Source organism: Lampetra fluviatilis, chromosome 56, assembly GCF_964198595.1.
Source record: "Lampetra fluviatilis chromosome 56, kcLamFluv1.1, whole genome shotgun sequence".
Classification (NCBI taxonomy): Eukaryota; Metazoa; Chordata; class Hyperoartia; order Petromyzontiformes; family Petromyzontidae; genus Lampetra; species Lampetra fluviatilis.
In genome coordinates, this window is record NC_136330.1 from 162,770 (window position 1) to 179,531 (window position 16,762).

General features: G+C 48.1%; 1 protein-coding gene across 6 annotated transcripts in view; it reads right to left on the reverse strand.

Annotated features, from left to right (window-relative positions):
• LOC144950036 (rho guanine nucleotide exchange factor 7-like) overlaps positions 1-12,041 on the reverse strand; it is a 78,772-nt gene extending 66,731 nt beyond the window's left edge. For 4 of the 6 annotated variants that reach the window (XM_078880006.1, XM_078880004.1, XM_078880003.1 and 1 more), the window contains exons 1-2: positions 11,536-12,041; positions 2,739-3,685 (exon numbers count right to left, since the gene is read on the reverse strand). In XM_078880006.1, coding sequence (XP_078736132.1) covers positions 2,739-2,909 — 171 coding nt within the window. In that variant the 5' untranslated portion in view covers positions 2,910-3,685; positions 11,536-12,041. Of the gene's footprint in view, positions 1-2,738; positions 3,686-6,317; positions 6,338-11,535 lie in introns of those variants that run through there. The other 2 variants (XM_078880001.1, XM_078880002.1) reach the window with 2 other exon arrangements.
• Positions 12,042-16,762: the final 4,721 nt, after the last annotated feature.

Here is a 16,762-nt window from a genome sequence, read left to right on the forward strand (position 1 = left end):
CCGCAGTCACAGCCGCGACTCGTCCCAATTCAAACCTCGGCCATCTGCCGACTGTATATGGCAGGAGGAAGGCGCGAACTTTAACCCGGAGACGGGGCGTGGCCTGCGGTGAGTGACGTCATCACGCACGCCGGGTTCCCCCGTGGGAACCGCGCCCCATTCGCATGCGCGATGACGTCAGTCACTAGCGTGATGACGTCACGCACTAGCGTGATGACGCCAAGAGATGCGGACTGAATGGAGGTGACGCCTTCGTGACGCTTTATTTATTTATTTATTTTCCTCTCGAGGGGGCGGCGCTTGCGCAGCTGCGTCAACCCCCCACCGCACTCAACACGCAACGTGTCAACACCGTGGTCTTCGTCCGATAAACATATGATGGGCGACGTTTCGGGCAATGGCCTTTCTTCAGAATACATCAAAGGTTCCATTTATGCCAAATCATTGCCCGAAGCGTCAATCACCACACAACCTGACACGTCTTTCCGCTTGAGGCAGCAGTGTTATTGACACGGATTGCATTGTTGTTGTGCACCACTGCCGACGCAGCAACAACAACAACAATAGCAGCGCCACCCAGGGGAATGTTGACTGCCAAGGAGGCGGGTCCTGCCTGGGACGTCCCCACGCGGTGTTAGTTATTTATTTATTTCCTCGCTCGTGGCCGCCACTGGGTGCTGCTGTGGACACCCCCACCCACCCACCCCCCTTGTGTCGTCGAGGCCAGCGCCACCTTGTCCTGTGCACGAGTTGTAAACTCATCGCACAGAAGAAGATCGTAGGATCGGTGCTGCCATCAAATAGCATCGGCCACCCTGCGTGTGCAGTGCACACATGCACGGTCTCTTCCACGAACTCGACAACAACAACAAGCTCAACACATTCATTAATGACGCTGTGGCCTGAAAATGACAATATATAATCCATGATAGGCGACGTTTTAGGCAACAGCCCTTCTTCATTTGTTGTATGTGCTATGAAAAAGGACCATTGCCCGAAACGGAGCCAATTATATATTTTACCTTTGAAGCCCGTGGAGTGTTATTATTGACAAATGTGTTTAGAGTTTGTGCACCACTGCCGAAGTAGCATCGCCAGAGTATTTGTTTAGACTCTCGAGGCAACTGTTACAAGGTTGTTATTACAGCGGCCATGTAGCTCAAGAGTGAGGGCTCACAATCGGAAGGTGCAGAGTTCAAACCCCGGTTGAGGGTTGATTCGGCCCATCAGTTCACTTTGTATGTTGAAATTCTGTCGCACCGGATGTAGCCAGCCATGCTAATCGGAGCTGCGAATGTCCCCACTTTGTGGGGAAGTCACCACTTATGGAGCTTTGCCAGGATGGACCCCAGGGATGGCTGCCGGTGGATGGACACTGCTCCGAGGCGACTCAGCGAATGCTGCCACATTTAATGGAAACACACAATGTCTATACTGCCTGTTGAAGTCAGTTTTCCTCCCTGGAAAATCCACATTCCTATGGTGTGGACTGGCGTTATGAGAGTACAACCTCGAGTGTAATCTCACCAAGTGATGCTTACACCCACCCCTGACACGGCCATTATGAACAGACTGCGAGAAACACATCCCCAAGAGCTTGAACCGAGAACCTCCGCTGCTGTGCAGGTTCAAGGCCTCGCTTGAACATCTGAGAGGGCCAGCCACTTTTATATTCCATTTTTCTGTGCGTGAGAGTGGAAAGTGCTTTGGGCCGCTTAGTAGTCAAACTGCATTCCTCACACCACCCCCATCCACTTTCTGGTTGGCCCACATTTTTATATTTCATTTGCAAGGCAGCATGAAGTTGTAAAGATAACATCGAAAAGTAAAACCAGGACATAATTTCCATACTCGGGAAAAAAAACTGCATTGAACTAGTCCTGGCACAACAAACCAGATGTTTTTTTTTTAATAAAGTGGAACGTTTTGACCGAAAATTGAGTTAAAGGCTCTGATACAATGTGATATGCGGAGTAAACATTCACATTGAATGGGTGATGGAGGGAATTCATAATATATATTTGAAGTCTGAGCCAGCTCCAAGTTTTTAGCCACATGTGATTTACTAGAATCGGGAGTTGTGTTTCTCACAAGCGAAGTTAATAAATTATTATTTTCTTGCACAGGTTTTTTATTTATAGTATATTAGGTGGTCAGGTAATTTTTGTCGTTAGAGATGGGACTGAAACCATCAACTCATTACACTTACGAATCCAGTTTAAGCACAGGTTGCCAAAACCCGTATTAATGTCATGCATCTCAGTGGTGCCAGCTTGATGCCCTTTCCCGAGTTGCCCACATGCCTGTGTGTGTGTTTCTACTTTGATTATTATTTTCCCTTTTTTCCCAAAAGTTCCAACTCCATTGCAGTTATTTTCCATTCCACAACCCGAGCTGTGCCGCTGATGTCACACACAGAATAAATGAGTTGAGAAGCATGGAGACGATGCAAATGAAAAATATATTAACACCTGCCCAGGCCTTGCTTGGCCCCGAGTGAGGTTCAAGAGTATTGTGAGGCCTGCATATTACAGTTTGGTTCTGGCTCGGCTTCGCAAATAGCCAATTAAAAAACACCAGCAGGTACCGCGCACGAGTGGCTCGGATATGTTGCAAAAAGGAGTACCGGTAATTGATTTTCACCGCGAGTAATCCTCTCAGGAGAGAGCTGTTCTAACACTGTTGCCGGCTTAGCAAATCCGACATAGCCACACTGAGCCAGGTGCGTGCTCCCCTACCTTGGCTGTCTCCAGCGAGCCGGGCAGCAGGCGATCCAGAAGGCGGCACAGCACGAGCCCATCGCGCAGGGAGCGCTGCAGGAAGGCGCCCGGGTCGGACACGCGCTTCTTGGGCGAGTGCAGCACACCCAGTGTGATAAGCCATGTCACCGTCTGCTCCGCAGAGTTCATGGCTTCCTCTCACTCACTTTCGCAAGTTCGCGACCTCGCCACCAACCAGCATGCCCGAGTCACCCGCCGCGAGACTCCACCGTTCCTCCTCCTCGTTCCACCACCGTCGCTCTCTTCTCCTTGCTCTCCCCTTGACACCTCCAGAAATCTCGCTCTGGCCTCCTTCAGCTCCACTCGTCAACTTTTGTTCAATTAAATGCTCGACGCTTGTGGCATCTTCAGCACGCCGAAGGCGATGGGGACTGGCATACACTTGCTTGAGCAAGGAGACTATTGCTAAGTTTCTGATTCACTTTTTGTTGGAATTTGTTCTTTGTTCAATTCGAATTGGTTTGAAATAACAATAAATGGGACAAATGTGTACGTCCTTCCAAAAACGGCTGTTGTGAGACCTTGCCTCTTTCCAAGGCAGTAATGACTCAACCGGCTGTGTGCAAAATGTGGAGCCAAGGACTTTGGAGGTGATATCCCTGCACTGGGAATTGCAGGCAATTGCTTATTCCAAAATTTCAGGACATGGCAACTATTGTTCCAGAATATCTGATTAAGGTATCCCTCATCCCAGTAGCTTGGGAAAATAAGTTTTGTTTCAGGAATTTATAACATCACATCACTCATTTCAGATCTTCATACATGGGGTTCCTGGAACTGAGGAGGAGCAATTGAGATCCTGAGTCTGGGTTCCTATAATCCATTGCACTTATTTCTGGCCATGTGTTTGAGGTGTGGCTCTTCCAGGTGTTATTCCCACATCTCTTGCTGTCACCTCCGTCTACCTGAACAAACACGACCACAATCCAGTCATCTAGTCAGGCTGTGAATCAGGCAGTGATATTTCTTTACATGCATCAATAAGTCCACATATCAGCCAGTCAGTTCTTAAGGCAGTCTGAATGTCAGGAGTCAAAGAGTATATTTGTATTCTTGGGTCTTTCGGTAAAGTCACGTAGATAGGTTCAAAGAAAATAACAAAAAAATAACAAAAAACTACTGTAGGTTATTGGTCTAAAAATCGAATTGGCCAATGGATTAAAAGAATCCGACACAGTATTGATATGTGGAGATGCAGAACAGAGATTTGCTTCTGCTGTATCTGCAATCTGCACATTCATGTTTGTTATGTTTTTGTTATGTTTTTGGGATTTTACCAAATGATATTCAAACGGTGCAATTTTCCTTGTGACATGTAATTAATTTCCCTTTTGAACTCAAACACAGCAAGCAGTGCACCACTCTGTCAGGGGACAGCCCTGAAATATAATATCACAGAACTCCATCTCAAGCCACTACAATGGGATTCTCTCTGCACACGTGGTGCCTGTATGGTGTATGCCCTGGACAGTGTTTGTCACAGCGATCAGCACGACACGTGTAAAGCTCAGAGTGTGTATGTATGTTGAACTTCTTTCGCACAGTACGTATCCAACCGTCCTAATCGGAGGTGCGGGGGAAGAACAGCATACTAAAGACAAAAAGCTGTTCTGAAGGAGCCAAATCAATACAACCCAAACCAAATGCAAAGCCAATTTAACACGTAGGCGGCTTTCACGACCAATATCATCCATGAGAGTTTTTTTTTTATTAGATCGCGCAAATATATAAATGTGTCGTTAAAACCCGCCACCACCCGACACAGCCAACTAGTAAGGGTTGTCACGTAAACAGAACGTGGCCAATTCGTCACTAGTACAGCACACCGGTGTGTTGGAGAGCCAAGCCACAACATTTACAATCTGAGTACGACGTTTCGCCAGTAATTACAACTAGCTTCATCAGGCGTCAGCCAGATTTGTGCAGAAGTCTTACTGTTTCGTTCCTTATATAGAGGTGCATATGTGGTGACCACGCTTCTGCACTCTTGCGCCACGTGGGGGGGGGATTACTGAGGCAACATACATTATGTATTATGCGAATCCTTTTAACTTGTCATTCCTGTCTATTGTGTGTATTAAAATAGCCTACCAACAGTAATCCCTATTGAAGTATGCTGCCCTTTATCAGCATTAATTAAAATAATGAATTATTTGATAATTCGCTTCCACACAGCACTAAGGCGGTAGCTATCCGAACGGTTAAAGTTATTTGTACGTCTTTCAATTTCGATAGATGCTCTAATTAGTCTTGGGCAGTAGTAGCTAGTTTTGCACAGAACTTCAAAATTATCAAAATCAATTGAGTGTCCTTGTTGGCATGCGTGTTCTGCTACTGTTGACAGTTGTATTTGGGATAATTTAATATTTCTCTGATGTTCTTTTAGTCTCGTGCTGATCATTCGTCCTGTTGGCCCAACATAACATTTGCCACACGTGCATTTAACCCTGTACACACCTTGTTGATAGCTTCGGTAATGCATCTTTTGTAACAGATATTAATTTCTGTATTTTATGTACCGTGCCAAATCTGACATGGATGTTTTATTTTTCCAAACATCTGGCTAATTTATCAGTTACTCCCGCAATGTACGGTATTTTGATCGTTTTAATTACATGGGTAGTTTCAATGCTCTTGTTATTTGAATTGGTTTTGGCATTCAATGCCCAGTTGATTTGTGCATCTTTGTAACCGTTAATTTGCAGTGCTTCTTTAACATGTTGGATTTCACTTCTCAGACTGTCATCATCTGACACTTTCTTTGCTCGATGAATGAGCGTCTTGATAAGACCAGATTTATGTGCGGAGTGATGGTGTGACTCTGCATTCAGATAGGCGTAAGTATGCGTTTTCTTTCGGTAAACACTGTGTGTTATTTTACCATTTCGACCCGGTCCAGTAGAATATCCAGAAATGGTGAAGTTCTGTCAGCTTACACTTCCATGGTGAACTGGATGGATGGGTTTTGCGAGTTGAGATGATTTCTAAATGCGTTCAGTGTATCTTTTCTATGTGGCCAGACCACCAATGTGTCATCCACATATCTCAACAAAGCAGATGGTTTTAGTGTGCTTGAAGCTATTGCTTTAGTTTCAAAATCTTACATATACAAATGCAATTATATTATTTGGCTATTTTGGTAAAGTCACATAGATAGAATTTTTTTTTATAAAAAAAACCCCTAAATGCAATGTGATGGTATGTTTGTGCAGCCATTGGTGACCTAGATAAAACCATGAACTCACTCCACGTGAGAACACAGTTTAATTACAACTCATTCTACCTCGGCCCATGGGTGTCTGTGCGAGTCCTTGTAAGTCTTTGTCTTGAAAGAATACTGATTAATTTAACAATGCTGATTAATTCATGGCTGATGGGTTGTGTAAGAAATATATTTTATATGTATTCATGCGGAGAAACGGGCGGATGTGTCTAAGAAACGTATTGTGTCTGCTTATTGACGTTGTTATGCAAGTCACTAGTGACTGGGCTGAAACCGGTGCGTGCATGGGGGTGATGCTGGGCTGGGCTCTGCACCACGAAGCGTCCCCTCGGCCCCCCGAGTTCACTGCTTAGCGGTGGATCACGGTGATGGCCCCCCCACCTCACGTCCTAATGGAGGTGGAACTACGCCTGGCTGGAAAAACAATCGATTAGCAAGGTTGGCTACGTACGGAAGAAGTCCAATCCTATATACTGTACATAGAGGAGCTGGTTTCACCACTGTGGCTGGGTGCCTGAAACCTGGATTCAGAGCCAGCAGTGCCACTCGGCCACTTCTCCGTCGATTACAGGGTTAAGGGCACAGGGTTAAGGGCACAGGGTTAAGGACACAGGGTTAAGGACACAGGGTTAAGGGCACAGGGTTAAGGGCACAGGGTTAAGGGCACAGGGTTAAGGGCACAGGGTTAAGGGCACAGGGTTAAGGACACAGGGTTAAGGGCACAGGGTTAAGGACACAGGGTTAAGGGCACAGGGTTAAGAACACAGGGTTAAGGACACAGGGTTAAGGACACAGGGTTAAGGGCATAGGGTTAAGGACACAGGGTTAAGAGCACAGGGTTAGGGCACAGGGTTAGGGCACAGGGTTAAGGACACAGGTTTAAGGCACAGGGTTAGGGCACAGGGTTAAGGGCACAGGGTTAAGGGCACAGGGTTAAGGGCACAGGGTTAAGGGCACAGGGTTAAGGGCACAGGGTTAAGGACACAGGGTTAAGGACACAGGGTTAAGGACACAGGGTTAAGGACACAGGGTTAAGGACACAGGGTTAAGGGCACAGGGTTAAGGGCACAGGGTTAAGGGCACAGGGTTAAGGGCACAGGGTTAAGGGCACAGGGTTAAGGACACAGGGTTAAGGGCACAGGGTTAAGGACACAAGGTTAAGGGCACAGGGTTAATGGCACAGGGTTAAGGACACAGGGTTAAGGGCACAGGGTTAAGGGCACATGGTTAATGGCACAGGGTTAAGGACACAGGGTTAAGGACACAGGGTTAAGGGCACAGGGTTAAGGACACAGGGTTAAGGGCACAGGGTTAATGGCACAGGGTTAAGGACACAGGGTTAAGGGCACAGGGTTAAGGACACAGGGTTAAGGACACAGGGTTAAGGACACAGGGTTAAGGACACAGGATTAAGGACACTGGGTTAGGGCACATGGTTAATGGCACAGGGTTAAGAACACATGGTTAAGGACACAGGGTTAAGGGCACAGGGTTAAGGGCACAGGGTTAAGGGCACAGGGTTAAGGACACAGGATTAAGGACACAGGGTTAGGGCACATGGTTAATGGCACAGGGTTAAGGACACATGGTTAAGGACACAGGGTTAAGGACACAGGGTTAGGGACACAGGGTTAAGGACACAGGGTTAAGGGCACATGGTTAATGGCACAGGGTTAAGGACACGGGGTTAAGGGCACAGGGTTAAGGACACAGGGTTAAGGGCACAGGGTTAATGGCACAGGGTTAAGGACACAGGGTTAAGGGCACATGGTTAATGGCACAGGGTTAAGGACACAGGGTTAAGGACACAGGGTTAAGGGCACAGGGTTAAGGGCACAGGGTTAAGGGCACAGGGTTAAGGACACAGGGTTAAGGACACAGGGTTAGGGCACAGGGTTAGGGCACAGGGTTAAGGGCACAGGGTTAAGGGCACAGGGTTAAGGACACAGGGTTAAGGACACAGGGTTAAGGACACAGGCACTGGGGATGTAAGAAGACAGCGGTGGCTTTGGGGCACTGTAAAAGGCGTCTAATAAAGTGCAAATGAACATTATTATGGCCTCTGACATGGGGATGTGGAATTTCCAACCTCTGGCACAGAGTTTTTGACAGCGGCGACCAACTCGCGACGCTTGTTAGATCCAGACGCCACTCTTGAGTCGGTTTGGTTACGTAAATTATTCAGCTTTTGAGTCAATCTATGGGCGTCGCTCCCCGAGTTGCTTATTCAGAAGAAGAGAAACTACAGCCGGGTCACTCCCGTCAGTGCACGAGCGACTGTATTCACCTATGTAGAGTTACCGTGCACACACACAACACCCCGCACACACACAACACACCGTACACACACACAACACACCGTACACACACCAACACACCGTGCACAAACACAACACACCGTACACACACCAACACACCGTGCACACACACAACACACCGCACACACACAACACACCGTACACACACACAACACACCGTACACACACCAACACACCATGCACACACAACACACCGTGCACACACACAACACACCGTACACACACAACACCGTACACACACACAACACAGTATGATTACTGTACACACAATAATATACACAAATACAAAGATCCCCCGAACAGCCTGTTACAGCCTGTTGGGGCAAGTGCTGCCGCCAGCCACCTATGAAGGCCGGCACGGAGCACAGCGAATACCACACGGGACACATCATCACACAATGAACACCCTCAGCAAGACAAAGAACCCCCATATATAATCCATGATATGGGTGTTTTGGGTTGGATCGCGTAAAAATGTTGTTAAACTCGCCACCACCCGACAAAGCCAATTAGTGAGGTTTGTCACGTGAACAGAACGTGCCAATTCGTTGCTGGTACAGCACCACCGGGGTGTCGGAGAGCAAATCCACAACATTGACAACCCCCACATATACACACATATATACTCATCAACCTTCACAGTTGTTGTTGCAAGTGCTGCTAAGACGGACGGCATGGAAAACGAGGGGTCGATGGTCCAGTACCAAGTCCGGGCCGCCTTTATCTCCCCCCCAACTGATGATGATGATTACACACCGCACCAGGAACTCATTTACAGGCCCGGGACCCGTCCAGATAATCGTGACCGATGTTGCCCGTCAACCACTGCGCCACCGCTCCCCGTCATCATCACACGCACACAACCCATACACCTACAGATATATACACACTAGAAACACACACAACACACACAACACAACACACACAACACACTGTCATCACTGTTGTAGGGCCCCTTTGTCAACCAACGACTGGATGAAGGCTTCCACACACGACACACACACAGCATACACACGTTACATGTCAGACGTCACCACGGTTCGCACACTCCACTGTATATTGTACACAATATACTCACATCTATTGCCTACACACACCGCACATAAATACCCACTATATATCATATTGTCTATACACGTACACGCTCATATACACGCATAGTATTTATCAGAGGTGTGGACTCGAGTCATGTGACTTGGACTCGAGTCAGACTCGAGTCATGAATTTGATGACTTGCGACTCGACTAGGACTTGCATAACAATGACTTTGTCCCACCTATGAGATGTGGACTCGAGTCATGTGACTTGGACTCGAGTCAGACTCGAGTCATGAATTTGATGACTTGCGACTCGACTTGGACTTGCATAACAATGACTTTGTCCCACCTCTGGTATTTATAATATTGTCTATACACACGATATTAACACACACGACCTCTCCGATACACATTATATGTACACATTGTAATATCGTCGATACACACACTGTACATGCCACACATGTTAATCATGCATGCACACAGATTCTCAATATTGTCGATCAACTTACACACCATACATGGCACACACGCACACCACCATACCCCATTGTCTCCACACACCACCATACCCCATTGTCTCTACACACACACACCACCATATCCCATTGTCTCTACACACACACACCACCATATCCCATTGTCTCAACACATACACACCACCATACCCCATTGTCTCTACACACACACACCACCATACCCCATTGTCTCTACACACACACACCACCATACCCCATTGTCTCTACACACACACACACCACCATATCCCATTGTTTCTACACACACACCACCATATCCCATTGTCTCTATACACACACACCACCATATCCCATTGTCTCAACACATACACACCACCATACCCCATTGTCTCTACACACACACCACCATACCCCATTGTCTCTACACACACACACACCACCATATCCCATTGTCTCTACACACACACACCACCATACCCCATTGTCTCTACACATACACACCACCATACCCCATTGTCTCTACACACACACACCACCATACCCCATTGTCTCTACACACACACACACCACCATATCCCATTGTCTCTACACACACACACCACCATACCCCATTGTCTCTACACACACACACACCACCATATCCCATTGTCTCTACACATACACACCACCATACCCCATTGTCTCTACACACACACACCACCATACCCCATTGTCTCTTCACACACACACCACCATATCCCATTGTCTCTACACACACACACACCACCATACTCCATTGTCTCTACACGCACACACACCACCATACCCCATTGTCTCTACACACACACACCACCATATCCCATTGTCTCTACACACACACACACCACCATACTCCATTGTCTCTACACGCACACACACCACCATACCCCATTGTCTCTACACACACACACCATATCCCATTGTCTCTAAACACACACACCACCATACCCCATTGTCTCTACACACACACACACACCACCATATCCCATTGTCTCTACACACACACACACCACCATATCCCATTGTCTCTACACACACACACGACCATATCTCATTGTCTCTACACACACACCACCACCATATCCCATTGTCTCTACACACACACCACCATATCCCATTGTCTCTACACACACACACCACCATACTCCATTGTCTCTACACGCACACACACCACCATATCCCATTGTCTCTACACACACACCACCATATCCCATTGTCTCTACACACACACACCACCATATCACATTGTCTCTACACACACACCACCATACCCCATTGTCTCTACACACACACCACCATATCACATTGTCTCTACACACACACCACCACCATATCCCATTGTCTCTACACACACACCACCATACCCCATTGTCTCTACACACAACGCGCCTTCTTGTCTGCAGTATCCACATACACAATGTATATAACACACACACCACCATACAGCCTATTGTCTGTTCACATACCGCATTCACACGCTGTATATGACACGCATGTCAATAACCCATACATTATCTGTACATGCTATTGCCTATACACACTATACTCGATACACACTACTCCCCATACACACTACTACAGTGTATATATACACACGACAGTTTACATGCAGTATACAGTTTCCAGGACACACGCTAAATAAACACATGTGGTGGTGTGTGTCTGTGTGCTGAATCTTACCGCAATCTCTCCGCTCTGCCCTCTTCTCGCCGCTGTGTCTCTGTGTCTGTCTGTGTGTCTCTGTGTACGTGTCTGTGTGTGTCTGTGTGTGTGTCTGTGCGTACGTTTCTGTGCGTACGTTTCTGTGTGTACGTGTCTGTGTGTGTACGTGTCTGTGTGTACGTGTCTCTGTGTCTGTGTGTCTCTTTCTGTACGTGTCTCTGTGTCTGTGTGTACGTGTCTGTGTGTCTGTGTCTCTGTGTGTCTGTGTCTCTGTGTGTCTGTGTGTACGTCTCTGTCTGTACGTGTCTGTGTGTACGTGTCTGTACGTGTCTCTGTCTGTGTGTACGTGTCTCTGTGTCTGTGTGTACGTGTCTGTCTGTGTGTACGTGTCTGTCTGTGTGTCTCTGTGTGAGTGTGTCTGTCTGTCTGTGTGTCTGTGTATGAGCAGACGGATGAACCGAGACGCGGACGGCCTGACGGGACACAGAGACTCAGGGCGGGGTCCGGATGAGAGAGAGGGGAGGAGGAGGTGGAGGAGGAGGAGGGGGTGGGGAATGGAGGGGAGGGAGGAGGGGGGGGGAATGAGGAAGGAGAGGATGGAGGAGTGGGGGCTGGTGGGAGGGGATGGTGAAAGGAGGGGGTGGAGGGGAAGGCGGTGAATGGAGGAGGCAAGGGGGTGGAGGGAATGAAGAAGGGAGAGGATGGAGAGGAAGGGGATGGAGGGGAGGAAAGGAGATTGGGGAGGGAGGGGAGGGAGGTGCGTGGGGGTCGTGCCTGGGACGTGGTGACATCATTGTCAATCACTATGAGACCTCCTTTCTACCATTGTCAATCTCCCACAGGAAGGTGACGATTGCTACGGCAGGCACACACAGCATGGATGGACCTCACCTCAGAGTGAGCGCGTGTCTCTTCTGTAGAGGCCGTCAGCCGCTCACTGAACTGAATTGTTATCATTTGTTCAGGAAAGCCTCACCGAGTTTCAATACCCTTCTTCGGGAGCGTCCTTCACTGGGATGTTTGATAAACGACGATTGTCCTCGTGTATGAGGGGATACAGGTCAGTGTGGGCACACAAGTGAAGTCACGTTGCAATCTGGGCCGTAGTCCGACTCTTTAACTCGTTAATGCCGCCTCTAATCACCCGGGAACGTCTCTCCTTAACGCTCGTGACGTCACTCCACGTCAACTTGCCCCCCTCATGAGCAAGTGACGTCCTCCAAGTGGACACCCCCCCACCCCTCATTAATATTCATGAGCAGGTGACGTCCTCCAAATGCCCCCCGCCCATTATTACTCCCGACTATAACTAAAATGAGCCAAGAATGTCTGTGTGCAACGCTCGTGACGTCACTCCACGTCGACCAGCCCCCCTCATTAATAATCATTAAGAGGTGACGTCCTCCAAATGGACCCCCCCCATCATAACAATTAGCGGGTGACGTCACTCCACATGGGGGGGCGAGGCGCCGCCTACCCCCACGTCACGTGGTCTCCGTCACGCTGCTGTTGAGACATCAAAGTAAAAAGGACGTCGTGATGAACGAGGGATTCTAACCTTTACATGTAATATGTCTGTGTCACCGCGCCCTTACACAAAGCACGCAAATTGATGCAATGAATACCACGTCGCGGTCTGCTTTTCTCTTGAAAGTTTCACATTTACTGCAATACACCCGTCCTTGGACGGGCAAAATGCGAGTCTTTGATGTTCTTCACCCCTGCGAGGGTCAACTTTTGAGGCTATAAACTTTAAGAGGTGGAATTGGAGAAATTCCGAAATTCCGAACCAAAATTTGGTCAAAAGAGGTTCATGGGCGTAGATAACCCACACAGCGGCACATGGGGACATCGGTAACTTATCCCAACTATTTTTGCGTTCACCTACCAGGGGCCATCCATAAATGACGTCACGCACATAGGGGGGGGGGGTCAGACATTTGTGACGATGTGTGACGAGGGGGGGGGGTTGAGAAATGTGACGTCACATCAAAATGCGCAACTTTAAATAAATATAGAATTGTTATAACAACACTGATTGTTATAACAACACTCCTACAACATCAGAATGCAGCGCCACATTAAATACGCACTACAATGACAATAGTTTAAAGCGATTTGAAGCATGTTTTATTTTCAAGTGGGAAATATGGTTTGGGGGGGGGGGGCAGCGCTTTGTGACGTCATATTTGAGGGGGGGAGGTCTGACTTTTGTGACGCAGTGTGACGAGGGGGGGGGATCAAAAATCGTCCAAAATCGCGTGACGTCATTTATGGACGGCCCCCTAGTCGAGTAGTGTAACCAATGATCAATAATGATCTATTAAATAATCAGCCCAGCTCAAACAAAGCCACATACCGTCATGTATAAATGGGTTTCATCAGTGCACACTCCCAGGATATTAAAAGATGACCTCTATGCAGCAGTGGTTTGATTATAGCTATTAGCAAACCAGGCATGCTTTTTTTCTCATAATATATCTTTATCTGCAAAACTGCCTATTTGCATGCCTCGCAGGATATCATAAATGCGAAATTGTCATTCTCACGCTTCTACTGAAAGTCATGTATTCATCTTTACCCTCCAGGCTTATTTTCCATGATTCTCCTTTATAAGATCTTCCCGAGTCTCTCATCCACCACATTCAATATAACACTGCTGTAAGAGTGCTTACTCGTACGCAAAAACGTCATCACAACTTCTAATGGACGTTCCCTTTATTAGCTTCCCATTCAGTATCAAATCAAATTTAAGATCCGACTCAGGGTTACAACATGGGCCCTGCGTATCTCATTTCTGCCGACTGCCCTGCCCGATGCTCAAATCCCAGTAAAAGCCGTTAAATTCAACTCGGTTTACGATGATAAACAGGTGATGCGTTGAGGGGTTTTGTTGGTTTAAAAGGTCCTCGTTAATCTCTTCTGTCCGACACGTGGCCACCCCACCGAAGGTTTCTTGCCTTGTGTGACGAGCTGAGTGCATTATGGGAGCCCGTCAGTGGGTTGATGTTTTGGATGGTGTAAGCAGCTGAAAGTTCGACTTGGTCAACGTTGTAAACGCCTTTTGGTACTTTATTATCTTTTGTTAATTTTGATTATTTCTGCACTTGGTCACCACATTCCTGCTCGGTTTCCCCGGGACTGATCCAGCTGGGAAGGTACTCCGAATGAGAGTCCCTGCTGGCAGGAAAAGGCCAAAGCGGAGGCCAGTGTCCTTGTGGCTGCTGCAAGTCGATCGCCATCTCCAGGGGTTGGGACTGGCACGGAAGCCGCCCTCGCAGATCACGGCCACGGGGGACGCTCAGGGCTGGAGCCGGAGGGCGAGCGACGTGGAGGCGGATGCCCCAAAATCTGATCACCTCGTTCACGAGTTCCTTTTCTGGGGATTAATCCCTTCTGTGATGTGTGCAATTAATGTACCGCGGTGATATGCAACTCTACGAATGACGCTGTATCAACTAAACCAGGGGTCGGCAACCAAAATAACAAGAAGAGCCATTTCTTTCCAATTCGGTACAAAATTCAGTATTTCAAGAGCCGCAATGCATCTGAGTACATACTGTACATACGTACATATCGTCAAGAAGCAGCCCGTAAAGAGCCGCATGCGGCTCCGGAGCCGTAGGTTGCCGACCCCTGCACTAAACAATTGCACGGTTGACCAGTGGCGGGCGGTGTATTTCACTCCTCGGCCTTCAGTGCTATCCTCCCGCAATGAAACCGCGTTCGAATAACCTCACCGTGACACTAGGGCCATAGGCTATTGCCATTCGACGTAACCATTCCATATTCACAGTGACAGTAACCTTTATCGAGTGGAATAAAGTGATTTAGCACGAGGCTCAACACCGATGAGAGGCACAATCCACTTGTGGAGGAGTATTGCGAGTCACCATGAGGGTGCGAACAGGAGGAGGTGCGAGCGGGTTGACAGTCAAGGATGGCGCAACGTCACCGGTGGTGCTGCAGGGGGGTCCACTTTCGGGAACAAAGGCGGGTCCGAGCTGGGGGGAGGAGCCGCCCAAAGGGTTCTTAAGGGGACCCCCCCCGTGGTCGTTGTGGGGAGCCAGGGGGTCTCTCCCTCCTCGCCGCGGAGCGGTGTTGGCTGAACCCCCGCTCCGGGCAGACGAGTGGGAGAGCCCCAAGGGGTAGCCCAGGGCAGGACCCAGATAGCATTCAGTGACCGGGATAGAGAGCACCTACCACCCCTGGCGCGAGCACAGAGTACCGAGTGTAACAGTGTTAAATACACGGCAACAGCCCTTACGGTATTCCTCGTCTCCGCGTGGTTCTACTGCACAACCCACTAATTGCAGAGACGTGAATACACGGTGACTGAAACCATCAAGGATGTACCACTATTACGCAGGACAGGATGCTGCATCACAAATAGACATTGCATAGCCCAAATCAATGTAATTACCATAGAAACAAGAACGAACTCACAACAACCAATCACATTTACTCATACGACCACCAAGCAAGCAAACATGCCGTAAAACACAAACACAATCAGGATTCAACAGGCTTCCCTACAAAACAAATGTAAAGCACTATATGTAAAAATCTAAACGTCACGAAATAAAGTTTAAATAAATCTTAGATGACGAGCCTTTTGCCCGTCCAAGGACGGGTGCATTGCAGTAAATCTGAAACTTGCAAACTTGATTATTAATGAGGGGGGCTGGCCGACGTGGAGTGACGTCACCTGCTCATGATTATTGAGGGTGGGGGGGTGCTGCATGTGGAGTGACGTCACCTGATGATTATTAACAAGGGGAAGGGTCCATGTGGAGTGACGTCACCTGCTCATGACTATTAATGAGGGGGGCTGGCTGACGTGGAGTGACGTCACGCGCGGGGAAGACATTCTTGGCTCATAGTCGTTAATGCTACGTTACGTGCTAGTTTGTGTTACTAACTGGCCCTCCGATCACGCCACATGGAAAATGTTAACGTAGGCGGCTAGGCCAGCAAGAAGGCTCCGGTGTGTCAAAGAACACGCCCAACATGGCAAACTCGAAATCTGATTGGTTAAAAAATGAGTCAACATTGTTCCTATTTGCTTCAACAGCAGAGGGGATTCACTCGACATTCTGAAGGCCTCAGAGAGATTTCTCACCCGGACAGGCAGAGACAGCACAGGTGGAAATCAAATGTATTAGCTGCACTGGAAGCAGCGCAACTGAGGGAGGGAGTAGCAATTAAATGACGTCAAAACCGACGGGAACGAACTTTGTAAAAT